Below are 26,993 nucleotides of genomic sequence, written 5' to 3'. Positions count from 1 at the left end.
CTACTAAGTGTCCCATGGATCTTCTACTAAGTGTCCCATGGATCTTCTACTAAGTGTCCCATGGATCTTCTACTAAGTGTCCCATGGATCTTCTACTAAGTGTCCCATGGATCTTCTACTAAGTGTCCCGGGTCTTCTTCCAAGTGTCCCGGGTCTTCTTCCAAGTGTCCCGGGTCTTCTTCCAAGTGTCCCGGGTCTTCTTCCAAGTGTCCCGGGTCTTCTTCCAAGTGTCCCGGGTCTTCTTCCAAGTGTCCCGGGTCTTCTTCCAAGTGTCCCGGGTCTTCTTCTAAGTGTCACGGGTCTTCTTCCAAGTGTCACGGGTCTTCTTCTAAGTGTCACGGGTCTTCTTCTAAGTGTCACGGGTCTTCTTCTAAGTGTCACAGGTCTTCTACTAAGTGTCAATTTCTTGAATTAGAAAATCTGCCATTTGCTAATAATTATTGGGTTTCTATGTTTACCACTACTGCACACTGTGAGAAAGGGGCCAGATGATTAAAAGCTCAGTACTAAGGGAGAGCAGTGGGATAAAGGGAAAGAGTCCAAAGACAGGGAATGTAGAAAAAAAGGGGGGGGGGGGGTGAGATGAAATAGGCGACAAGTTCTAAGTGCCTGGAGGTGTCCTTCAGGACCCCAGCTACACCCCCCCATACCAATAGGTCCTTTGCTCATGAGTTTGCTCAGCATTTGCTCCACATGCTATATATCATAATGGCTAATAAGGTCAATCAGGGATCCAGAATGAATTTTGGTAAGAAAAAAAGCGTCATGACTTACAGGCTGTATGCAGAACTTTCGTATCGTGTAGTCCACCAGGACAATAACATCCTCCACAGAGACTCTGATGTTACCGTAAATCCAACAGCCTTGGTCAGGCCAGTATGGGTAACATTTGTCCTGAAAGAAAGATTATAAGTAAAATCATTCTAGGTGTAAGAAAATGTTTAAAAATTTTAGAAATGCACATTGGAATTGATTTACTAAAACTGGAGAGTGTAAAATCTGGTGCAGATGTCCATGGTAGCCAATCACCTTTGACAAAACTGGAAGCCGATTGGTTTCTATGCACTCTCCAGTTTTAGTAAATAACCCCCATTGAGTTTTATTTCAATTTCACTGCAGCTAAGGAATACAGCGGTGTCACCACTGTGCTGAAGAGTATAAAGGATCAGAAAGACACAAAGTGAAAGTCATCAACTTGTTTTCTGCTTTCTCCTCCTGTCAGCAGGTTCACTGTAGGCACACGTGCACGTAGCAGACTCTAAAAAAAACATAAGGAACAAAGGGCGCTCGAGACTAGTGCATTACCTTTGCAACAATTTATTGGTAAAGAATATTTTTAATATATATTTTTATATATACACATAAATACATACACACACACTCACAAACAATACCATAGATCATGCATGATACAGTTGCAAGGGGTGCTCAACCCAACCTGGTCTGCTGTAGTCCCAAATGTGAGATAAAAGTAAAAAAAAAAAAAAAAAAAAAAAAAAGTGTTTCGAGGGGAATCCCCTCTTCCTCAGAGCTGTATTTGGAATACATACAACTGGTTCTTATATAGTGGCCTGGCAGAGTCCCACATGACCCCAAAGCCAGACTCCTCCCATCCATGGGCAGGCATATGGTGTGAATCAGATTACGAAGCCGTATACGGTAACCATAAAAAATAATGATACCATTTTAAACACATACGCCTCAAGTTTTGCTGAAAAAAGTAGATGATTGGTTTAAATCTAACAAACATCGTGCACAAAGATAACATAATAAAGTTGTGTATATGTGCGTGAGAGGAACAGCCTCTCATCTAGTGGGATTATTATTGTGGAACCATCTGTGTGTAAATCTGTTTTAATTTATGAATACCCAGATGGAGCAAGCTTGAAGATTGGGGGTGCCATCACTGTGGACCATTCCATGGGGATAAATGCTGACAGATGTTACAAGATGGTGCCTGATATGGCCCCACCTCTATGGCCACCAGCGTGCGTTCCAGCACCTCTATGGTCATGTCAGGCACCATCTTATAACATCTGTCAGCATTTATCCCCATAGAACAGTCCACAGTGTCACTGATGGCCCCCCAACGTTCAAACCTGCTCCATCTGGGTATGCATAAATTAAAACAGGCTTACACACAGATGGTTCCACAATAATAATCCCACTAGATGAAAGGCTGTTCCTCTCATGCACATATACACATCTTTATTATGTTATCTTTGTGCATGATGCTTGTTAGATTTAAATCAAATCATCTACTTTTAAATCAAATCAGCTCCTTGATTCAGTAAAACTTGAGGTGTATGTGTTTAGAATTGTATCATTATTTTTTATGGTTACCCTATACTGCTTTGTAATCTGATTTACACCATATGCCTGCCCATGGATGGGAGGATTCTGGCTTTTGGGGTCAGATGGGACACTGTCAGACCACTATATAAGAACCAGTTATATGTATTCCAAATACAGCTCTGAGGAACAAGAGATTCCCCTTGAAACGTGTCATTTGTCATTTCTTTGACTTTCATCTCACATTTGGGACTTATGCAGCAGACCAGGTTGAGCGGAGCACCCCTTGGACTGTGTCATGCATGCATGATCAATGTCATAGTTTGTGAGTATACAGATATATATATATATATATATATATATATATATATATATATATATATATATAGCACCACCCTGGGTCTACTGGGAGCAAAGAGGTACCTCCAGAGGCAGGGAGCGAGCTTACATTCACCCTGGGGCTGATCCATGGCTATAATGGGAAGTATTTGTGATGCTTTAATGAGAACTTGAGAAAGGTAGTAGGAGAGAGGGTAAGGGGAAGTTTCAGATACACTTTTTAGCAGATTACTTACAGACTCCTTGAATCCAAAAATTAAAACAGCTTTCTTTTGGAAGGTCTTGGATACCTTGATAGGTCTCTCACACAGACCTAGCAACCAGTAAAATGTCTGGACAAGCCTCTCTCAACAGACTTAGTAGCCAGTAGAACCACTCCTGGATAAGTCTCTCTCAAAGACTTAGCAGCAAGGAGCTAGTTACTTTGATTAGATTGTAGAACAGCTTGACAGTACCAGAACCTTTAAGTCGACCCAGTGATACTGTAAGGGTAGTTTAGATATAGGTGCGTCCTCCAAACTAGTCACCAGGCCCTCCTGAGAGACCAGCCTTCTTTCTGGCTCTCTCCAGCAAGGGTCCTCCCCTGGATCTCCTCAGTTTGGCTCAACTTTTTCCACACAGGCAAGACTCCCCAAGGACCACCTCAGGATTAGTAGGCCCCAGACAGGCTTCTGGGCCTACTTGCAAAACTTATAGCAACACACCCTCGGCCAGGAGGGCCCCGAGATAACGAATGACTAAGAGCACATGGCATCTGTCCAATAAATATCCCTTCCCAGAATGCACAGCAGCCAAGACCCTCCTACTGGGCTGTTTCCGGAAAAATAATATTCATTACAGCTCAACCTAGCTGTAATTCTTACACTGTCCTGTGGTACCAGTGACACCTACTGGCAACAGTGAGAAATGCACAACTCAGTCAAGTTTAGAACAGAACCAAATATACAATCAAATCTGAGTGGTTTACAGCTCAGCCAAAAATTAAATTTACACTATAGCCCCATTTTTAGGAACAGGGGGCTACATATATATTCTTTAACAATAAATTGTTGCAAACGTAATGGGCTACGCTGGAGCGCCCTCTGTTCCTTATGTTTTTAGAGTCTGCTACATGCACTAATGCCTACAGTGTATCTGTTGACAGGAGAAAGCAGAACAAGTTGATGACTTTTTAGTGTCTTTCTGCTCCTTTATTGTCTATTCATCAGGAGATTGGTGACACCGCTGTATTCCTTAGCTGCAGTGAAATTGAAATAAAAGTTAATGGAGTGGATTTACTAAAACTGGAGTGCAAAATCTTACATGTGGGCATCCCCAGCCTATTGTGAATGGCAGCACAGCCAATGCCGAAATTGGTTTCCTTTTTTGTGTGCATGTAGCAGAGCCTGATTGGCTTTTAGTGCTGCCCCTTCCTTTCCAGTTTCAATACTGCTGTGCAGGAGAAGTCAGGAGGCCAATATAAAAACAGATTCGGGTACTTATGCTACCTGTGTTTAAAATCACATTTCATTTTAAAGGCGTACACCATTACATTAAAGTGGATGTAAACCCAATTCATGAAATGCGAGCTGGGTCCATCTATCTGCAGTGTTTTCTTATCTCTCTTCAAAGCCCTGTGTCTCATAGCTTTGTCCTGCTCCGTTCCTCTGTTATCAGCCTGATAACGTTTGACAAGCACAATGCTAAACTATATACAGTGGAACCTTGGTTTACGAGTAACTCGGTTAACAAGCATTTTGAAAGATGAGCAGCTTTTTTTTTTCTAAATTCTGACTCGGTTTGCGAGTGTTGTCTCGCAAAACTAGCAGAATTCAAGCTAATAGGGTATACAGTACCGCATTTGGCCAGAGGCGCCGGGGAACAGTTCAGAGCCATTAGTAAATACTAAGAATCAATCGGAAATACTCAGTTCCGAGTGTTTTGAAGACTTTGAGTTCAGCTGAGCTGTCCCCGAGTATTTCCGAGGCTCTCCTGCGCCCCCCCCCCCCCCCCACATCTGGTCACATGCGGTTTTGTATGTAATTTAAGTCAATGCAGAACAAATTATCTTCGTTTCCATTGACTTCTATGTTGAAACTTTCTTTGATATGCAGGTGCTTTGGATTACAAGCATTCTCCTGGAACGGATTATGCTCGTAATCCAAGGTTCCACTGTACAGGAAAGCTCTGTATGTGTGGGGAGGGGGGTGTGTGTCTTTCATCCAATCAGCTTTCTCACAGTCTCTCAAAGTGTCTAGCAATGATCCCCTCCTACAGAGGAATCGGGAAGAGAAAATTCTACCAGGACATGCACTTTCTAAACAGTATAAAAAGCTCAAGACAGCAGATATACAAGTAAAACTTATATAGGGTGATTTGTTTCATGTCTGTGTATCATCTGAGGCTGTTCACTTTGCTGGGTATATGTGAGGGTTTACATCCACTTTAAGCTGTGTCTTCATATCTGCCAGTTGGTTGGCTTTGATAATGTCTCGGCATTCTTCTTCCTCACTGTCTGCATAAAAATGACTTTATTTCTTCTTTAACCTTGACAAAAACAGTGATAACAATCTACTTCTATAGCCATTAGTGTTATCTGTATAATGCAGTAAATGCTTTGTAGTTCATGTATTAAAATTCAGAAACGGCCCATAACCATAAATCATGAGATGCGAGCCTCATGACATCATCGCCAGCCTTTTCTCTGCGTTCTGGGGAACCTTGAACTGTAGAACATAGGGGAGATAAGGCTACTGGCACATTCTCCCAACAGTTCCTCATAGCAGCTGCTCCCCACCTCCTGAACTTTAACACAGGCTTTATGTCAGTACAGAGAGACTAAATATACTCCAATAAAAGGAAGGTCACCTCTTTCCTTTCTTTCAGGTTGGTGAGCATGACTATGGTCGCTGACTTCTGTTCCCAGACCATCCTCCAAAAGTCGTTGACTGTATCTTGCTTGGGACCTGCGGGATGAATACCATTGGTTCTCTATGTCAGTTCCATAAAGTATTATTTCTTATATAAATAAATATCATTGATTTGTTTTTCCCCCCCAACAATGCTGGAATGTTACTTTGGTTTCTCTAGTTTGAAATAAATAGGTAATACATTAAATTTCATGCATTGAGCTCAACAGCATTGGATCCAGAATGTGGATGAAATCAGAACCATGTCATATCAACTACCAAACATTATGTGGACAACCCTCCAAATGAATTCAGGTTTTTCCAATGAAGGTCATCATATATGTAAAACAATAAAAAAAATTTTGCCATGCTAAACATAGATATTGAACAAGTGTCCATAAAGCGTGAACAACTGGTGCTGTTCTAAATAGTGCAGATGAATTCTTTGATGAACATCCAATAACAGCGAGTATAATTGATGTGCGTTTTTGATAAACATGGCCATACCTTTGATTAGCGGGAACGGCTGTACCCTGCCTATTTTAAGACAGTATATATTTGCGTGGTGTAGGACATGGACCCCCATGCCCCAGAGCACGTTAATTCTAACGAAACGCGCCGAGTGGAGTCCATGTCCGTGAGGTACCATGCACGCCAATCCTGTATACTGGTCTATCAACTTCTAGGATTGGATCTATTAATTGCTTGTTTTTACTGGATTTCTGGCCCTATTATGGAGTAAACTTTACCATCAGCCATGACAGTACCACCACCTGCAACATAACAGAGGAAGCAGATTGGATCTTCTATACTTGCATATCACCACTGTCTCGACTCTTATAATTTTGAGCCTAGACCTCTGGTAAGGAGGTGCACTTGGGTGACCAAAACGCACATCAATTATACGCACTGTTACTGGATGTTCATCAAGTAATTCATCTGCACTATTTATCACAGCACCAGTTGTAAAAACTTTATTGCCACTTCTTTATTCAATATCTATGTTTAGCGTGGCAATTTTTTTTATTGTTTCACGTTTATCACGATTGGTCCTGTTGTGTTGTTGTCAGCAGTTTGCACTTTTATATTTAGTCTGTATACCTGCACAATGGGAAAAACAATATGGCTCCTTTCCTAGTCACTCTCATCCCCACACAGTTAGAACATGCTGAGGGAACACACATTTAACCTCTTGATCGCCCCCTAGTGTTAAGCCCTTCCCTGCCAGTGACATTTATACAGTAATCAGTGCATTTTTATAGCACTGATTGCTGTATAAATGCCAATGGTCCCAAAAAAAGTGTCAAAAGTCTCCGATCTGTCCGTCACAATGCTGCAGTACCGCTGAAAATCGCAGATCACCACCATTACTAATAAAAAAAATAGAAATTCCATAAATCTTTCCTATAGTTTGCAGATGCTAGAACTTTTGTGCACACCAATCAATATACGCTTATTGTGATTTTTTTTTACCAAAAATATGTAGAAGAATAATATTTATTGGCCTAAACTGATGAAAAAAATTAGTTTTTTTTACAAATAAATATGTGAAAAGTGTGGTGTGCATTTGTACTCAGCCCCCTGAGTCAATGCTTTATAGAACTGCCATTCTCTGCAATAACAGCTGCAAGTCTTTTTGGGGATGTCTCTACCAGCTTTGCACAACTAGAGCGATATTTTTGCCCATTCTTCTTTCCAAAATAGCTCTAGCCCTGTCCGATTGGATGGAGAGCGTCTGTGAGCAGCAATTTTTAAGTCTTGTCACAGATTCTCAATGAGATTTAGCTCTGGACTTTGTCTGGGCCATTCTAACACATGAATATGCTTTGATCTAGACCATTCCATTGTAGCTCTGGTTGAATGTTTAGGGTCGTTGTCCTGCTGGAGGATGAACCTCCACCCCAGTCTCAAGTCTTTTGTAGACTCTAACAGGTTTTCTTCTAAGATTGCCCTGCATTTGGCTCCATCCATCTTCCCATCAACTCTGACCAGCTTCCCTGCCCCTGCTGAAGAAAAGCATCCCCACAGCATGATGCTGCCACCACCATGTTTCACGGTGGGGATGGTGTGTTCAGGGTGATGTGCAGTGTTAGTTTTCCACCGAACAATTGCGTTTTGCTTTTAGGCCAAAAAGTTCAATTTCAGGCTCATTTGACCAGAGCACCTTCTTCCGCGTTTGCTGTGTCCCCCACATGGCTTCTGGCAAACTGCAAACAGGACTTCTTATGGCTTTCTTTAAAACAATGGCTTTCTTCTTTCCACTCTGCCATAAAGGTCAGATTTGTGGAGTGCACAACTAATAGTTGTCCTGTGGACAGATTCTCCCACCTGAGCTGTGGATCTCTGCAGCTCCTCCAGAGCTTTCATTCTTAGCTGTTCCTCTGATGAATGCTCTCCTTGCCCTGCCGGTCAGTTTAGGTGGACAGCCATGTCTTGGTAGGTTTGCAGCTGTGCCATACTCCATTTTGGGATGATTAACCACTTGACCACTGGGCACTTAAACACCCTTAATAACCAGACCAATTTTCAGCTTTCGGTGCCCTCACATTTTGAATGACAATTACTCAGTCATGCAACACTGGACCTATATGAAAGGTTTGTCCTTTTTTTCACACAAATAGAGCTTTCTTTTGGTGGTATTTAATCACCTCTCAGTTTTTTATTTTTTGTGCTATAAAAGAAAAAAGACCGAAAATTCTGCGAAAAAATGAATCTTTCTTCGTTTCCGTTATAAAATTTAGCAGATTAGTAATTTTTTCTTCATAAATTTTGGCCAAAATTTATACTACTACATATCTTTGGTAAAAATAAGTACAAATTGGTGGATATTATTTGGTCTTTGTGAAAGTTATAGAGTCCACAAGCTATGGTGCCAATATCTGAAAATTGATCACACCTGAAGTACTGACGGCCTATTTCAATTCTTGAGACCCTAACATGCCAGAAAAGTACAAATACCCCCCAAATTACCCCTTTTTGGAAAGAAGACATTCCAATGTATTTAGTAAGAGGCATGATGAGTTTTTTGAAGTTGTCATTTTTTCCCACAATTCTTTGCAAAAATCAAGATTTTTTTTCCTTTTTTTTTTTCCACAAAATTTTCATATTATCAGGTTATTTCACACACACAGCATATGCATACCACAAATTACACCCCAAAACACATTCTGCTATTACTCCCGAGTACGGCGATACCACATGTGTGAGACCTTTACACAGCGTGGCCACATACAGAGGCCCAACATGCAGGGAGCGCCATCAGGCGTTCTGGAGCACCCAGGCCAATTCTGACATTTCTCTCCTACATGTAAAAATCATCATTTATTTGCTAGAAAATTACAGAGAACCCCAAAACATTATATATTTTTTTTTTAGCAAAGACCCTGGAGAATACAATGGTGGTCGTTGCAAATTTTTATCACACACGGTATTTGCGCAGCAATTTTTCAAACGCGTTTTTTTGGGGGAAAAAACTGTTTTGTGCTTAAAAAACAAACAAAAAAAACAGTAAAGTTAGCCCAATTTTTGCATAAAGTGAAAGATGAAGTTATGCTGAGTAAATAGATATCAAACATGTCACTCTTCAAAATTGCACATGCCCGTGGAATGGCGCCAAACGTCGCTACTTAAAAAATCCCCATAGGCGACGCTTTAAATTTTTTTTTACTGGTTACATGTTTTGAGTTGCAGAGGAGGTCTAGGACTAGAATTATTGCTCTCGCTCTAACGTTCTCGGCGATACCTCACATGTGTGGTTTGAACACCGTTTTCATATGTGGGCGGGGCTTACGCATGCGTTCGCTTCTGCATGCGAGCACATGGGGACATGGGCGCTTTAAATTTTTTTTTTATTATTGTTCATTTTACTTTATTTATTTTAGTTTGACATTTTTTTCCCCAAAAATATATTTTTGATCACTTTTATTCCTATTACAAGGAATGTAAACATCCCTTGTAATAGGAATATGGGGTGACAGGTCCTCTTTACAGTGAAATCTGGGGGTCAATATGACCCCACATCTCACCTCTAGGCTGGGAAGCCTGAAATAAAAAATAAAAAAAAGATTCTGGCTTTGATCGTACTGGCGAGTTGGTAGAAGCACCGGAGGGCGGTGAGGGGTGGGGGGCATCTATGGCTGGGTATCTCCGAGTATGGCTGGGTATGGCAATTTATGGCAGGGTATTGCAGAGTATTGGCGGGGTATTGGCGGGGTACTACAGAGTAATAGCAGGGTACTGCAGAGTATTGGGGGGTACTACAGAGTAATGGCAGGGTACTGCAGAGTATTGGGGGGTACTCCAGAGTAATGGCAGGGTAATGCAGAGTAATGGCAGGGTACTGCACTGCAGAGTAATGGCGGGTACTGCAGAGTATTGGGGGGTACTGCAGAGTAATGGCAGGGTACTGCAGAGTAATGGGGGTTACTGCAGAGTAATGGGGGGTACTGCAGAGTAATGGCAGGGTACTGCAGAGTAATGGGGGGTACTGCAGAGTAATGGCAGGGTACTGCAGAGTAATGGCAGGGTACTGCAGAGTAATGGCAGGGTACTGCAGAGTAATGGCAGGGTACTGCAGAGTAATGGCAGGGTACTGCACTGCAGAGTAATGGCAGGGTACTGCAGAGTAATGGCAGGGTACTGCAGAGTAATGGCAGGGTACTGCAGAGTAATGGCAGGGTACTGCAGAGTAATGGGGGGTACTGCAGAGTAATGGCAGGGTACTGCAGAGTAATGGCAGGGTACTGCAGAGTATGCACTGGTATTGCAGAGTATTGGCAGGGAATTGAGGGGTTAAATTCGGTGAGCAGCGATGTGGGCACTGCAGATGCAGCCCACATCGCTGCTGACACCGATCTCTTTCCCCTCCGCTGTACCGATCGGTACAGAGAGGGGAGGGAGGAACCGGCATCATAACATGACGCCGGTTTGTTTACAAGTGATCACTCCGTCAAATGATGGAGCGATCACGTGGTAAATGGCCGCGACGAGCGGCCGTTTACCGTGATCCGTGATGCGCCGGGTCCTGTGGACCCGGCGGTCACGGATGCTCTCGAGTGCGCGCCCCAGGGGGTGCGCGAGAGCAGAATTCTGGGAGGCCGTTAATTAACGGCCTCTCAGAGTTAAACAACCGCCCTGAAGCCGTTAATCGGCAATGGGCGGTTGTTAAGTGGTTAATTGAACAGGGCTCCATGAGATGTTCAAAGCTTGGGATATTTTTTTATAACCTAACCCAGCTTTACACTTCTCTACAACTTTATCCCTGACCTGTCTGGTGTGTTCCTTGGCCTTTATGATGCTTTTTGTTCACTAAGGTTCTCTAACAAACCTCTGAGGTCTTCACAAGAGAGCTGCGTTTATACGGAGATTAAATTACACACAGGTAACTAGATTTTATTTGATGGTATCAGAGCAAAGGGGGCTGAATATGAATGCACACCACACTTTTCATAGATTTGTAAAAAAAATGTAAAATCATTCATCATTTTCCTTCCACTTCACAATTATGTGCCACTTTGTGTTGGTCTATCACATAAAATCCCAATAAAATCCATTCACGTTTTTAGTTGTAACATGACAAAATGTGGAAAACTTCAAGGGGTATGAATACTTTTTCAAGGCACTGTAATTACAGTGCCTCTTTTTCCAGTGCAATACCCTTTATAGAACAGCGTCCCTTTACATTACAGTGCGTAGGACCGACTCCGTGAATATCCCATCCCCAACTGCGCCCGCGAACTGAAAAATTGGCTTCTCAGTCTAAAATACCCGGGGACTATTTTTTTTTTTTTGTCCCAGTCTGGGCCTGTCTAGGACTACCCTATCCACAGAGTGACAAAACTGGTCCTGTAATTTCACTTCAGAGCGAACAGCGTTGTCATTTTATTACTTGCAGTGGAAAAATAACAGATCTACTGGCAGAATCAAAAGGTGCTAAAACCATATAACAGGCGGGACTCAGAAAAACAAAAGCTCCTGTGTTAATGCTGGTGACAAGTTGCATCCTCTGAATGTCATTTTGCATTTGTCTACAGCTCTACTTCAATAAAGAAAATTGCTATGATAGTTATATGATATATTATGATATACAGTATATTATATTAATAATATTATATATATTATGATAGTTACAGTGCCTTGCAAAAGTATTCACCCCCCTTGGCTTTTTACCTATTTTGTTACATTACAGCCTTTAGTTCAATGTTTTTTTAATCTGAATTATATGTGATGGATCAGAACAAAATAGTCTAAGTTGGTGAAGTAAAATTCGAAAAATATATACATAAAACTATTTTTCAAAAATAAACAAATAATTGGCATGTGCGTATGTATTCACCCCCTTTGTTATGAAGCCCATAAAAAGCTCTGGTGCAACCAATTACCTTCAGAAGTCACATAATTAGTGAAATGATGTCCACCTGTGTACAATCTAATTGTCACATGATCTGTCATTACATATACACACACACATCTTTTGTAAAGGCCCCAGAGGCTGCAACACTTGAGGGCTCAAGAGGCACCACTAACCAAACACTGCCATGAAGACCAAGGAACTCTCCAAACAATAAGGGACAATGTTGTTGAGAAGTACAAGTCAGGGTTAGGTTATAAAAAAAAATATCCAACTCTTTGATGATCCCTAGGAGCACCATCAACTCTATCATAACCAAATGGAAAGAACGTGGCACAACGGCAAACCTGCCAAGAGACGGCCGCACACCAAAACTCACGGGCCGGGCAAGGAGGGCATTAATTAGAGAGGCAGCACAGAGACCTAAGGTAACCCTGGAGGAGCTGCAGAGTTCCACAGCAGAGACTGGAGTATCTGTTCACAGGACGACAATAAGCCGTAAGCCGCGTACACACGGGCGGACTGTCTGTCCAACTTAGTCCGCCGAAACACATTTCAGCGGACAGTCCGCTCGTGTGTGGGCTTCAGCTGACTTTTTCAGTGTACAGTCTGGTGGACTAAGTATTTCGGAATTTCCGTAATATTGTCCGTCCAACTTTGGTTTCAGCGGACAGTCCGCTCGTGAGTAGGCTAGTTGGACGGACTAAGTATGGCGCATGCTCAGAAAGGATTTACACGGCGGAAGGTTGCATTGCTGTGTATTGGACGTCCTATTTCTAGTCCCGTCGTACGTGCTGTACACGTCATCGCGCAAGCTTTCAACGGACTGTTTGGCCGCGTACACACGCGCGGACTGTTCGCCCAACCTTGTTCGGCAAACAGTTTCGGCAAACAGTTTCGGCAAACAGTCCGCTCAAAATTTGCATGAGCGGACTTGCCCACACACGAGCGGACTGTTTCAGCGAACTGTTTGCCAAACAGTTGGCTCAACTTTTGAAATGAACGGACTCGCCCACGTAAGGAGGAGGCAAATCCGCCCATTTCGAGCGCGTGTACAGGTAGGCGGGGCCCGCGAAGGAGACGTCGCGGGCTCCGCCGCCTGGAATGAGCTTAAAGGGGAACCCCAACGCCGAAAAAAATCGGCGTGGGGGTTCCCCCAAAGTCCACACCAGACCCTTGTTCGAGCACGCTACCCGGCCGGCCAGGAAAGGGGGGCGAGCGAGCGCGCCCCCCTCCTGAGCCGTACCAGGCCGCGTGCCCTCAACATGGGGGGGTGCCTTGGGGAAGGGGGGGCCGCGCGGCCCCCCACCCCAAAGCACCTTGTCCCCATGTTGATGAGGACAAGGGCCTCTTCCCGACAACCCTGGCCGTTGGTTGTCGGGGTCTGCGGGCGGGGGGCTTATCGGAATCCGGGAGCCCCCTTTAAGAAGGGGGCCCCCGGATACCGGCCCCCCACCCTATGTGAATGAGTATGGGGTACAATGTACCCCTACCCATTCACCTGTGAAATAAAGTACAAAAAAAAAACACAACACAGGGGAAAAAATATTTTATTGCACAGCTCCGGGGGTCTTCCGTCTTCGGGGGTCTTCTCGCCGGACTCCTCCGCTATCTGTGTGTAGCTCTTTTACTAGCGGAGGAGTCCGGCTTTCTTCCTCCCCGCCGCCGGCCTCTTCTCCCGACTTCGGGGGTCTTGTCCCCCTCTTCGGTTCTTCTGCCGGGCCACCGCGCCTTCTTGTAGCTCTTTTGCAGGCGGTGGCCCGGTCTTCTGTCGCCGCTGCCTTCCGTTCTTCTGTCGCCGCCTTCGGTTCTTCTGCCGGGCCACCGCGCCTTCTTGTAGCTCTTTTACAGGCGGTGGCCCGGTCTTCTGTCGCCGCTGTCGCCGCCGACTTCCGTTCGTGTTCTTCTTCTTGTTCTTCTTGTTCTTCTCCAGGAGATGTTGACACGTCGCTCCCTCCGGCCGGAATGCCAGAGCCGCGCTGCGCGGTCACTTATATAGTGACAATGGGGCGGGGTCACATGGTATATGTCACATGGGTTGGTCACATGGTGACCCCGCCCCCTTACGATGTCATAGTCCCCATGTGACATCAACCCATGTGACCAACCCACCGCCTGCAAAAGAGCTACAAGAAGGCGCGGTGGCCCGGCAGAAGAACCGAAGAGGGGGACAAGACCCCTGAAGTCGGGAGAAGAGGCCGGCGGCGGGGAGGAAGAAAGCCGGACTCCTCCGCTAGTAAAAGAGCTACACACAGATAGCGGAGGAGTCCGGCGAGAAGACCCCCGAAGACGGAAGACCCCCGGAGCTGTGCAATAAAATATTTTTTCCCCTGTGTTGTGTTTTTTTTTTTGTACTTTATTTCACAGGTGAATGGGTAGGGGTACATTGTACCCCATACTCATTCACATAGGGTGGGGGGCCGGTATCCGGGGGCCCCCTTCTTAAAGGGGGCTCCCGGATTCCGATAAGCCCCCCGCCCGCAGACCCCGACAACCAACGGCCAGGGTTGTCGGGAAGAGGCCCTTGTCCTCATCAACATGGGGACAAGGTGCTTTGGGGTGGGGGGGCCGCGCGGCCCCCCCTTCCCCAAGGCACCCCCCCATGTTGAGGGCACGCGGCCTGGTACAGCTCAGGAGGGGGGGCGCGCTCGCTCGCCCCCCTTTCCTGGCCGGCCGGGTAGCGTGCTCGGACAAGGGTCTGGTGTGGACTTTGGGGGAACCCCCACGCCGATTTTTTTCGGCGTTGGGGTTCCCCTTTAAGCCCATTCCAGGCGGCGGAGCCCGCGACGTCTCCTTCGCGGGCCCCGCCTACCTGTACACGCGCTCGAAATGGGCGGACTTTCCGAGCGGGAACAGTCCGCTCATTTCGAAAGTACAGCGGACAAGCCCACACACGGGCGGACTGTTCGCTCAAACACAGTTTCAGCGGACAGTTTTTCGGAATTTCCGAAAGACTTTGTCCGTCCAACTGTCCGCTGAAACTGTCCGCTGAAAGCCCACACACGAGCGGACTGTCCGCCCAAACACTGTTCAGCGGACAAGGTTGGGCGAACAGTCCGCCCGTGTGTACGCGGCCTTTGTTCATCGTGTGTGGTCAAGTCCTTTCATTCGAAAGTATGACGGACTGTCCGTCGGATTGTCTGATGGACTTAGTTGGCCAGACAGTCCGCCCGTGTGTACGCGGCTGTACACTCCATAGAGTTCAGCTTTATGGCAGAGTGGCCAGAGGAAAGCCATTACTTTCAGCAAAAAAGAAAATGGCACATTTTGAGTTTGCAAAGAGACATGTGGAAGACTCCCAAAATGTATGGAGGAAGGTGCTCTGGTCTGATGAGACTAAAATTTTACTTTTTGGCCATCAAAGAAAACGCTATGTCTGGCGCAAACCCAACACATCACATCACCCAAAGAACACCATCCCCACAGTGAAACCTGGTGGTGGCAGCATCATGCTGTGGGGATGTTTTTCAGCAGACGGGACTGGGAAACTGGTCAGAGTTGAGGGAATGGATGGTGCTAAATACAGGGATATTTAGCACCACTCTGTGTGTGATTTGAGGCTAGGACGGAGGGTCACCTTCCAGCAGGACAATGACCCCAAACACACTGCTAAAGCAACACTTGAGTGGTTTAAGGGGAAACATGTATTTTTTTTGTTGGAATGGCCTAATCAAAGCCCAGACCTCAATCAAATAGAAAATCTGTGGTCAGACTTAAATATTGCTGTTCACAAGCGCAAACCATCCAACTTGAAGGAGCTGGAGCAGTTTTGCAAGGAGGAATGGGCAAAAATCCCAGTGGTAAGATGTGGTAAGCTCATAGAGACTTATCCAAAGCGACTTGGAGCTGTGATAGCCGCAAAAGGCGGCTCTACAAAGTATTGACTTTAGGGGGTGAATAGTTATGCACATTGACTTTTTCTGTTATTTTGTCCTATTTGTTGTTTACTTCACAATAAAAAAATTAAAATAAAAAAAAACAACTTAAAAGTTGTGGGCATGCTCTGTAAATTAAATGATGCAAATCCTCAAACAATCCATGTTAATTCCAGTTTGTGAGGCAACAAAACACAAAAAATTCCAAAGGGGGGTGAATACTTTTGCAAGGCACTGTATATGATATATATCCTATATAGTTATATGATCGTTTTTGTCATATCGCTATATATAATAAAACTTGAGTTACAATTTAATGTTTACAAAATACCAGCTACAAAAAGAGTGCTAGTTGGGCGTCCCTGCTGTCCATATTTCTATGATAAATGATTGGTGTACTAAAGTCATAGTGGGCTGAACGGCTGAATTTTTATACTTCTTTCCGGAGCTCCACCTAAAACTAAAAATAAAGCCTTCTACTTTCTACAGATCCATCATGACTCAGAGGCCTCCTAATGAACAGCAACTTGTGAATGAGGCTGGAATGTCACACATTTCACTTCTTAGGAAGTCTAAAGGGTGGGAAGAAAAAACAATCTATTGGCCATCTCTTCCTGTTTCGGTACAATCGCACATCACATGAACGTTTCCAGTAATAGAATACGAATGGCTTTACAGCACCAAGACAATCCTCATCAGTGGTGCCATCTCTGGATCATTATCTTCTCGGCCTGTTTCCGAGGTCCGGAGGAAATGAACTGCTACAGGAGACAAGGGGTGTTGGGGCTTATCTACGAAGATACATCGTGAGACATCTAAATATTTAGTATTATTCAGTTGTCTTTTGTAATATCTACACCAATATACAGTTTTGTTCATCAATGTTTCCACTTAACTACTTGGGGTGGGGGGGGTTTACCTCCTACATGACCAGGCCATTTTTTGCCATATAGCACTGCGCTACTTTAATCACTTAAGCCCCGGACCATTTTTGCTGGCCAAAGACCAGACCACTTTTTGCAATTCGGCACTGCGTTGCTTTAACTGACAATTGCGCAGTCGTGCGACGTGGCTCCCAAACAAAATTGACGTCCTTTTTTTTTCCCACAAATAGAGCTTTCTTTTGGTGGTATTTGATCACCCCTGCGGTTTTTATTTTTTACGCTATAAACAAAAAAATTGTGACAATTTTGAAAACAAAACAAAAAAAAAGCATTATTTTTGACTTTTTGCTATAATAAATATCCCCCAAAAATATATAAAAAAATTTTTTTTTCCTCAGTTTAAGCCGATACATATTCTTCTACATATTTTTGTTAAAAAAAAACCTGCAATAAGCGATTGATTGGTTTGCGCAAAAGTTATAGCGTTTACAAAATAGGGGATAGTTTTATGGCATTTTTATTAATAATTTTTTTTTTTACTAGTAATGGTGGCGATCCATGATTTTTATTGTGACTGCGACATTATGGCGGACACATCGGACATTTGTGACACATTTTTGGGTCCATTGTCATTTATGCTATACAAATGCACTGATTCCTGTGTAAATGACACTGGCAGTGAAGGGTTTAACCACTATGTGGCAGTGTAGGGGTTAAGTGTTTCTTAGAGGCATGTTGCTAATTGTGGGGGGCCTAGGGGCATGTTGCTAACTGTGGGGGGCGTGGCTGTGTTTTTTACACATCACTGATCTCTGCTCCAATCACAGGGAGCAGAGATCAGTGTCATTGTTGCTAGGCAGAAGAGGGAGATGCTTGTTTACTTTAGCATCTCCCCGTTCTTCCTCCCTGTGAGACGATTGCGGGTATCCCCGCGGCGATAGAGTCCGCGGGACCAGTGATCGGACTCATGGAGGTCCACACGATGGCACGGCGGCAAATTTAAAGGGACGTACCTGTACGCCCATTTGCCTGTCCGTGCCATTCATTGCGTGCGCCGGTCAGGAAGTGGTTAAATGGAATGCTATACCCAAACAAAATTTATATCATTTTTTTTCACACCAATAAAGCTTTCTTTTGGTGATATTTGATCACCGCTTGGATTTTTATTTTTTGCGATAGAAACAAAAAATATTGTGAAAAAAAAACAAACAATATTTTTTACTTTCTGCCATTGGAAGTCGCTGAACACTGCCATTAGTAGTAAAAAAATAAATAAAAAAAAAAGATTTTGTATATATACCATAGGGAACTATGGGGGTTATTTACTAAAGGAAAATCCACTTTGCACTACAAGTGCACTTGGAAGTAAAGTCGCTGTAGATCCAAGGGGAGGATGCAAGGAAAATTTTAAAAAGCATTTTATCTTGCATATGATTGGATGATAAAATCAGCAGAGCTTCCCCTCATTTCAGATCTACCCCTTAGATTTAGAGCGACTGCACTTCTAAGTGCACTTTGAAGCGCCCTAAACCAAGAAGCAATGTGCGTTGCTTTGCCTGTGCGGGTTGCTCGTCCACAGTACATTGACAGTGGGCAATCCAAGTGGTTAAAGTGACATTAAAGCAGTATTACATTTAAAACCAAAAATGTAATCAGTAGTGGTGGTGTCTGCATTATTTTTCCTTTTTTTGTGCTCCCCCCCCCCCATTAACGTGCCCCCCACTCTAGATGAAGGAGCACAGGAGGCACCTTTAGACAGCAGCACTGTCATTCTGGGGGGTGGGGGGAGTGCTAGATGTACTAGCAGATTTAAATACACCGACAAACTGAAGCCAAGGGCCAGCTAATACTTTATGAGCAGTTACAGCAAACTATTTTTTTCCCTTTTGGGAAAAAAGTTTAAGGCTTCGAAATTCGACCCGTGTATGGCCTTATACAAATAAAGGTTAGTTAGTAAAGGTTCAGTATGTGCTTCTGGAAAGTGCCACAATAAAGTCAAGCTCAATTTCAGTTACAATCAGGGCTGGTGCAAGGATTTTTGACATCCTAGGCCAGTGATGATGAACCTTGTCACCCCAGATGTTTTGGAACTACATTTCCCATGATACTTATGCACTCTGCAGTGTAGTTGAGCATCATGGGAAATGTAGTTTCAAATTATCCGGGGTGCCAAGGTTCACCATCACTGCCCTAGGCGAAACCTCATTTTGCCTCCCCCCATTGGCCCCACCCCTGACCCCACCCCCTTTGCCCTACCCATGTGATAGAACGCGCCGCTCTACTGGAAGCATCGGCTCTGCTTCCTCTAGCGCTTGCTCCAGTGTTGCGCTGCACCTCTAATTACAGTACTGGTTGGACTGAGTTAGTTAGATGCTGCGGCCTCCAGCGCATACAGACGCGGAGGGCAACCCTAGGCAGCAGGGCTGCTTAGTTTGCCTAGTGGTAGCACCGGCCCTGGTTACAATCAACTAAATACATTCCAGTTCATTATCTTAAGTAGAACAGGCTGTGCACTGCCAGCATGTTTGTGTATACATAGGGGCGGGCACAATTATGACATCACTGACCTAATATGGCCACATGACTAGATTAGGTCAATGACATCATAATAGAGCTCTATTAACAGCGCTCTATTCCAGTTAGCAGAGCTCAAAGCACATCCGTGAAGCATATTGCTGTGCTGCACTACTTTTTTTTTTTGGCCACGGTGAGGCCATATCACTTCATTATAAATTGGATCCCCAATGTAATAAACTGCCTGTGAGTACAAAACGAACTCTCATATTGCTTGGACAATGTTTTCACAGAGCTCCCCTCCCGGGATCGCAGAGAACTCATTCTCAGTTCTAGGTTCGCAGCACATACCTTGAGCGGCGATGAATTTATTTTTCTCTTTATAGCCCTGAAACGACAAAACAGAGAAGAGAAGATGTAATAAGCATCAGCTGTGCGGGGAAGTGAGAGGAGAACATGCCGGGAACAGATGGAGGACTCTTACATCAATGTATGAAGCGTTAATGTAGTCTGAACATACGCATCCTTCAATCGGCGTCAGCACGGCTCTGGAGTGGTCATCTGAGAACAAAGAATAGAGAAAGGTCGCTAAAGAGTTTCCAGGGGACTTGGAGATTTCTTGGATACTTTCCAACATTCAGAAGATACAATTGATTTATTTATTTATTTCAGGTACTTATTTAGCGCAAATTTACACAGCTCTTTACATGTTCATTATACATTCACATCAGTCCCTACCCTCAAGGAGCTTACACGCTAAGGTCCCCAACTCACATTCATACATACACATACTAGGGACAATTTAGACAAGATCCAATTAACCTACCAGCATGTCTTTAGAGAGTGGGAGGAAACCGGAGTACCCGGAGGAAACCTACGCAGGCACAGGGAGAACATGCAAACTCCAGGCAGGTAGTGTCTTGGTTGGGATTCGATCCAGTGACCCTTTTAAATGCTAGGCGAAAGTGCTTTTCTATCCACTACACCACTCTGGGAGACATTATAGGCCTATTCAGACCTATAGGGTTTATCACGGGTCAACACATCTTTATGGTTAGTTATTGTTTTAACCACTTCCGGACCACCTTGCGCACATTTAGCGCGGCAAGACAGCCCCGGCTGCACAAAACGGCGTGCCTGTGCGGAGGCACGTGCACCGATTGGACGGGAGGAGGGAAGCCCATCAGCGGGTCTAGCAGACGCAATGTCCCCTGGCCCCACCCGTGATCGTTCCCCAGAGAGGCAGAACTGCGATCTACCTATATGTAAACAAGGCAGATCGCCATTCTGACAGGAGAGAACATAGAGATCTTGTGTTCCTGCTAAGCAAGAACACGAATCTCTGTGTTCTGCCAGAAAGAGCAATACCCACAACGATAGAAAGCCTCCACTAGGGACACACTTAACCCTTTAATCGCCCCGGATGTTAACCCCTTCCCTGCCAGTGTCGTTAGTACAGTAACTGTACACATTTTTAGCACTGATCACTGTATTAGTGTCACTGGTCTCCAAAAAAAGTGTTAGGTGTCCGATTTGTCCCCGCGATGTCGCAGTCCCGCTAAAAAACGCTGATTGCCACCAATAGCATAATACGTTCCCGGAAAATTTCAAAGCACTCGCATATCAAAGTGAGTTTCCCCATAGAAGTCAATGGAAACTAAGATAATTACTAAGTACTGCACACCCCATTAGCTTGAATTCTGCTTGTTTTGCGAGACAACACTTGCAAACAGAGTCGGAATAAAAAAATAAAATAAAAATTTGCTCGTCCTTTAAAACGCTAGTTAACAGTGTTACCCGTAAACCAAGGTTCCACTGTATTTACAAGGTAACATCTGAGTTTGTAGAGACATTTGGTGCACACAAAGTGGATTTACTGTATGTTCTTTGTGGCTATTGAGGAAAGGATTTTCACCCAGCTTCAGCTTCACACTCTAGTGGTGTAGTAATGTGTACAAAAATACATGTGTTACTGCACAGCGAAGGTGTGAAACCAGCTCATTTTATTCCTTAGTGAATCTGACCTAGGATCACGCCCTGTCATGGTAACCACTGCCAACTGAACAGGATGTGGAGCACATGCTCTACAACTGGCATATGATCAGCATTGTAATACTGTGCTTTACCCAAATGCACCTCGAAGGTGTGGAGACTGGCTTTACACCTAAGTGTCTGCGGTTTCCTGTATTTGTTATTGCTTTAGGGAGGTACATTGTCTTGAGTGGAACTATGTCAAGGTTGGGTTGTCTTGGGTGGAACTATGTCGAAGTTGGGTTGTCTTGGGTGGAACTATGTCGAAGTTGGGTTGTCTTGGGTGGAACTATGTCGAAGTTGGGTTGTCTTGGGTGGAACTATGTCGAAGTTGGGTTGTCTTGGGTGGAACTATGTCGAAGTTGGGTTGTCTTGGGTGGAACTATGTCGAAGTTGGGTTGTCTTGGGTGGAACTATGTCGAAGTTGGGTTGTCTTGGGTGGAACTATGTCGAAGTTGGGTTGTCTTGGGTGGAACTATGTCGAAGTTGGGTTGTCTTGGGTGGAACTATGTCGAAGTTGGGTTGTCTTGGGTGGAACTATGTCGAAGTTGGGTTGTCTTGGGTGGAACTATGTCGAAGTTGGGTTGTCTTGGGTGGAACTATGTCGAAGTTGGGTTGTCTTGGGTGGAACTATGTCGAAGTTGGGTTGTCTTGGGTGGAACTATGTCGAAGTTGGGTTGTCTTGGGTGGAACTATGTCGAAGTTGGGTTGTCTTGGGTGGAACTATGTCGAAGTTGGGTTGTCTTGGGTGGAACTATGTCGAAGTTGGGTTGTCTTGGGTGGAACTATGTCGAAGTTGGGTTGTCTTGGGTGGAACTATGTCGAAGTTGGGTTGTCTTGGGTGGAACTATGTCGAAGTTGGGTTGTCTTGGGTGGAACTATGTCGAGGTTGGGTTGTCTTGGGTGGAACCATGTCGAGGTTGGGTTGTCTTGGGTGGAACCATGTCGAGGTTGGGTTGTCTTGGGTGGAACCATGTCGAGGTTGGGTTGTCTTGGGTGGAACTATGTCGAGGTTGGGTTGTCTTGGGTGGAACTATGTCGAGGTTGGGTTGTCTTGGGTGGAACTATGTCGAGGTTGGGTTGTCTTGGGTGGAACTATGTCGAGGTTGGGTTGTCTTGGGTGGAACTATGTCGAGGTTGGGTTGTCTTGGGTGGAACTATGTCGAGGTTGGGTTGTCTTGGGTGGAACTATGTCGAGGTTGGGTTGTCTTGGGTGGAACTATGTCAAGGTTGGGTTGTCTTGGGTGGAACTATGTCGAGGTTGGGTTGTCTTGGGTGGAACTATGTCGAGGTTGGGTTGTCTTGGGTGGAACTATGTCGAGGTTGGGTTGTCTTGGGTGGAACTATGTCGAGGTTGGGTTGTCTTGGGTGGAACTATGTCGAGGTTGGGTTGTCTTGGGTGGAACTATGTCGAGGTTGGGTTGTCTTGGGTGGAACTATGTCGAGGTTGGGTTGTCTTGGGTGGAACTATGTCGAGGTTGGGTTGTCTTGGGTGGAACTATGTCGAGGTTGGGTTGTCTTGGGTGGAACTATGTCGAGGTTGGGTTGTCTTGGGTGGAACTATGTCGAGGTTGGGTTGTCTTGGGTGGAACTATGTCGAGGTTGGGTTGTCTTGGGTGGAACTATGTCGAGGTTGGGTTGTCTTGGGTGGAACTATGTCGAGGTTGGGTTGTCTTGGGTGGAACTATGTCGAGGTTGGGTTGTCTTGGGTGGAACTATGTCGAGGTTGGGTTGTCTTGGGTGGAACTATGTCGAGGTTGGGTTGTCTTGGGTGGAACTATGTCGAGGTTGGGTTGTCTTGGGTGGAACTATGTCGAAGTTGGGTTGTCTTGGGTGGAACTATGTCGAAGTTGGGTTGTCTTGGGTGGAACTATGTCGAAGTTGGGTTGTCTTGGGTGGAACTATGTCGAAGTTAGGTTGTCTTGGGTGGAACTATGTCGAAGTTGGGTTGTCTTGGGTGGAACTATGTCGAAGTTGGGTTGTCTTGGATGGAACTATGTCGAAGTTGGGTTGTCTTGGATGGAACTATGTCGAAGCTGGGTTGTCTTGGATTATTATTATTATTATTATTCAGGATTTAGATAGCGCCAACAGTTTGAGCAGCGCTTTACAATATGAGGGCAGACAGTACACTTACAATACAAATAAATACAGGAGGAATCAGAGGGCCCTGCTCGTTAGAGCTTACAATCTAGAAGGGAGGGTCAAGTTGAAACAAAAGGTAATAATTGTGGGGGGGATGAGCTGATGGAGAAAATGAAAATACAGTTAGGTGTGTGTGGGGTAGGCTTCTCTGAAGAGAAGTGTTTTCCGGGATCGTCTAAAAGCTAACAAAGTAGGAGATAGGCAGACAGATTGGGGTAGGGCATTCCATAGGATTGGAGAGGCTTTAGAAAAGTCCTGGAGGAGAGTATGGGAGGAGGTGATGAGGGAGCTAGAGAGCAGGAGGTCTTGAGAGGAACGAAGAGAACGAGTAAGTTGGTATTTAGAGACTAAGCTAGTGATGTAGCTGGGGGCAGAGTTGTGGATGGCTTTGTATGTAGTTAGCATTTTGAATTTAATTCTTTGGCTGAGCGGAAGCCAGTGGAGGGATTGACAGAGAGGAGTAGCAGACACAGAGCGATTGGTAAGGTGGATGAGTCTGGCATTCATGATGGATTGAAGAGGTGATAGACTATGTAGAGGTAAGCCAATGAGAAGGGAGTTGCAGTAGTCGAGGCGGGAGATGATCAGCGAGTGAATTAAGAGCTTTGTTGTGTCATTGGTTAGAAAGGGGCGTATTTTGGAGATGTTGCGGAGGTTGAGGCGGCAGGATTTGGACAGTGATTGGATGTGTTGCTTAAAGGAGAGTTCAGAGTCCAGGACTACACCTAGAACCTTGGCGTGAGGGGATGGGCTTATGGTTGTGCCATCGATTGTGACAGTGAGATCAGGGGAAGGGGCATATGGGGGAGGAAAAATTATAATTTCTGTTTTGGATAGATTGAGTTTGAGGAAGTGATGCGACATCCAGACTGAACTATGTCGAAGTTGGGTTGTCTTGGATGGAACTATGTCGAAGTTGGGTTGTCTTGGATGGAACTATGTTGAAGTTGGGTTGTCTTGGATGGAACTATGTTGAAGTTGGGTTGTCTTGGATGGAACTATGTTGAAGTTGGGTTGTCTTGGATGGAACTAAGTTGAAGTTGGGTTGTCTTGGGTTTCCCCCATAAAGCACATTTTTGCTATCAATCTGAATGGCACATCAATGCACTTTATAAACACACTCCAACACACACTGTAAGTGTCTCTGTGTAGTGATGCATTGTATTTAAAAAAAATTGTACACGTGCATTGGCAGCTCATTCAGAATCAATTGGCTGCCTTAAAAGAAAGCCAGCACAATGCACATATGTAGGGGCCTAGTAATCATAGTAGAACTCTGAGTTAAAAAATCTTAAAAATGCTCCCTCACACCTCTTATCACCTACTCTGACTAACCTGTGTAAGAAAAAGAACAGGTCTGTTATTATCCTATACTGTAAACTAAAATTAAAAATATTACTGTGCGCCGCTAAAGTGTTTGGGTTTGGCTTGAAGAAAAAGTGGCTCCGTTTAGATTGTAAGCTCTGTGAACAGGGCCCTCCTATTCCTTCTACAGTGGTACCTTGAATTATGAGCATAATTCATTCCAGAAGAATACTTGTAATCCAAAGCACTCATATATCAAAGCAAGTTTCCCCATAGGAAATAATGGAAACTCAGATAATTCATTCCACAGCCACTGCTATTGTATGCAGCACTGCATGTGGCCAGAGGTGGGGGGCGCCAGAGACACTCGGAAACATTCGGAGACGGACGGAGAGGCTCGGAGACATTCACGAACTCAGTGTTTCCAAGGGCATTCGAGCAGCTCCCAGTGTCACCGGCACCCCGCATCTCTGGCCAAATGCGGTACTGCACAGCCCATTGGCTTGAATCCTGCTCGTCTTGCGAGACAATGCTCGCAAACCGAGTCAAGATTTAAAAAAAATTTTTTAGCTCGTACTGCAAAATGCTCGCAAACCGCGTTCCTTACAAGCCGAGGTATTACTGTATATTGAACTGTATTGTAATTGTACTGTCTGCCTTTGTATTGTAAAGTGTTGCACAAACTGTTGGTGCTATATAAATCCTGTATTGTAACAACTATAAGAAGAAAAAGAAGAATACATTCCTCTGTGTCACCTAGCAGCTGCTGCACCAGAGGAGTTCATAAGCTTAAGGCCAGCCATACAGTGAGCAAATTTCGAAATTAGTTTAATTTCCCCATCAACACAGACAGTGTTGATGCAGGAATCCCTCCTGCCAGGCCATCGTCTTCTCCTGGCAGGGTGGCAGGGGAGCCATCCCTGCTGGGAGAGGACAAGGATTATTGCTAACGGCTATAGCAACCGCTAGCAATAATCACAGGTAAAACTGGGCATGCTGGTTGTACCCAAGTTGATTGAGTGATCGACTTAGTACATTTAGCCTGCCCATACGAGGTTCAAATCTCAGCCGAGATTCAAATGTGTATGGCCGAACCATGGGTGACATTATTGCTCCCAGGCATTGTCAGAGTCCTCTCTCCTCTCCTTGCTGCCACTGCTGCCTGACACATAGGAGATCATGTGACCAGACCGATGGGCCCTGAAAATAGGCAAGTACATAAATCTTTCTTACACAGGTTAGTCAGAACAGGTGTTAGAAGGGAGGAGAAGACCTTGGATTGCGAGTCATTTGGTTTGAGAGCGTTTTGCAAGACAAGCAAATTTTGTTTTATAAATTTTTGACTTGATATACAAGCAATGTGTTGATATAAGAGTAGTGTCACGTCACAACTGAGTATAAAAGAGAAGAGAAGTGGTTCTAAGTGTATATACACAATATGGTTACATTTAATGAAGGTACAACATTTGCTTTGCTATAATTTGCTTTGATATACAAGAAATTTGCTTTGATATACAAGTGCCTTGAATTACAAGCATGTTTCCGGAATGAATTATGACCACAATCCAAAGTTTTACTGTAGTTAAGTATATCCCAGAAATCTACTTTCCTCGCAGTTCTATAATATTGCATTTTGGTTATGGTATGGGGCTGCTTTTCAATAGATAATGCTTAACGTGGTCATTCATATGCTCGGGGCCGGTGCTACCGCTAGGAAAACTAAACAGCTGCCTAGGACGCCCGGCCACTGGCGTTCCTACTCTCTTCCATCTGCAACAAGCAACTAAGTCTCAGCATCAGTAGGCAGCCGCTGCTCCATTCACATATAGTGTCAGAGGCGCAGCGGCGGCGGTGGAGGACTGTGTCTGTGTCTGAATGAATGGAGGCAAGCAAACATTCATTGATGGGCATTAAAACATTAGGCTGCATTGATGGCCGCTCCTAGGCTGCATTGATGGGCGTTGGTAGGCTGCATTGTTGGGCACTGGTAGGCTGCATTTGATGGGCACTGAAGAGGTATACATGGGCAGGGCAAAGGGGGTGGAGTCAAGGGGGGGGGGAGATGGCAGAATGAGGTTTCGCCTAGGGCAGTGATGGTGAACATTGTCACCCCAGATCTTTTGGAACTACATTTCTCATGATGCTCAACTACACTGCAGAGTGCATTAGCATCATGGGAAATGTAGTTCCAAAACATCTAGGGTGCCAATGTTCACCATGACAGGCCTAGGGTGTCAAAAATCATTGTACCAGCCCTGCATATGCTCCTCGGCTGTTTTTTGTAAGGGGGGGGGGGGGGGGGGTCAGCAGCTTGCAGTAACAGACCAAAAGTCAATATCTGAGTTCATGTCTACTTTAAGAAGATCCGTCA

The 26,993-nt window shown here is 44.8% G+C and overlaps 1 protein-coding gene across 1 annotated transcript in view; it reads right to left on the bottom strand.

Moving 5' to 3' along the window:
• PTPRE (protein tyrosine phosphatase receptor type E) overlaps positions 1-26,993 on the bottom strand; it is a gene marked incomplete in the record, with an annotated part of 298,322 nt that overhangs the window by 55,193 nt on the left and 216,136 nt on the right. Inside the window, 4 exon segments of the mRNA XM_077455513.1 lie at positions 775-894; positions 5,479-5,576; positions 19,493-19,529; positions 19,626-19,702. Coding sequence (XP_077311639.1) covers positions 775-894; positions 5,479-5,576; positions 19,493-19,529; positions 19,626-19,702 — 332 coding nt within the window.

Source organism: Lithobates pipiens, unplaced genomic scaffold (assembly GCF_037356315.1).
Source record: "Lithobates pipiens isolate NorthernLeopardFrog02 unplaced genomic scaffold, aLitPip1_a1.2 Scaffold_25, whole genome shotgun sequence".
NCBI lineage: Eukaryota > Metazoa > Chordata > Amphibia > Anura > Ranidae > Lithobates > Lithobates pipiens.
The sequence above is the reverse complement of the archived record's forward strand: the minus strand, read 5'-3'. Positions and strand labels throughout refer to the sequence as shown.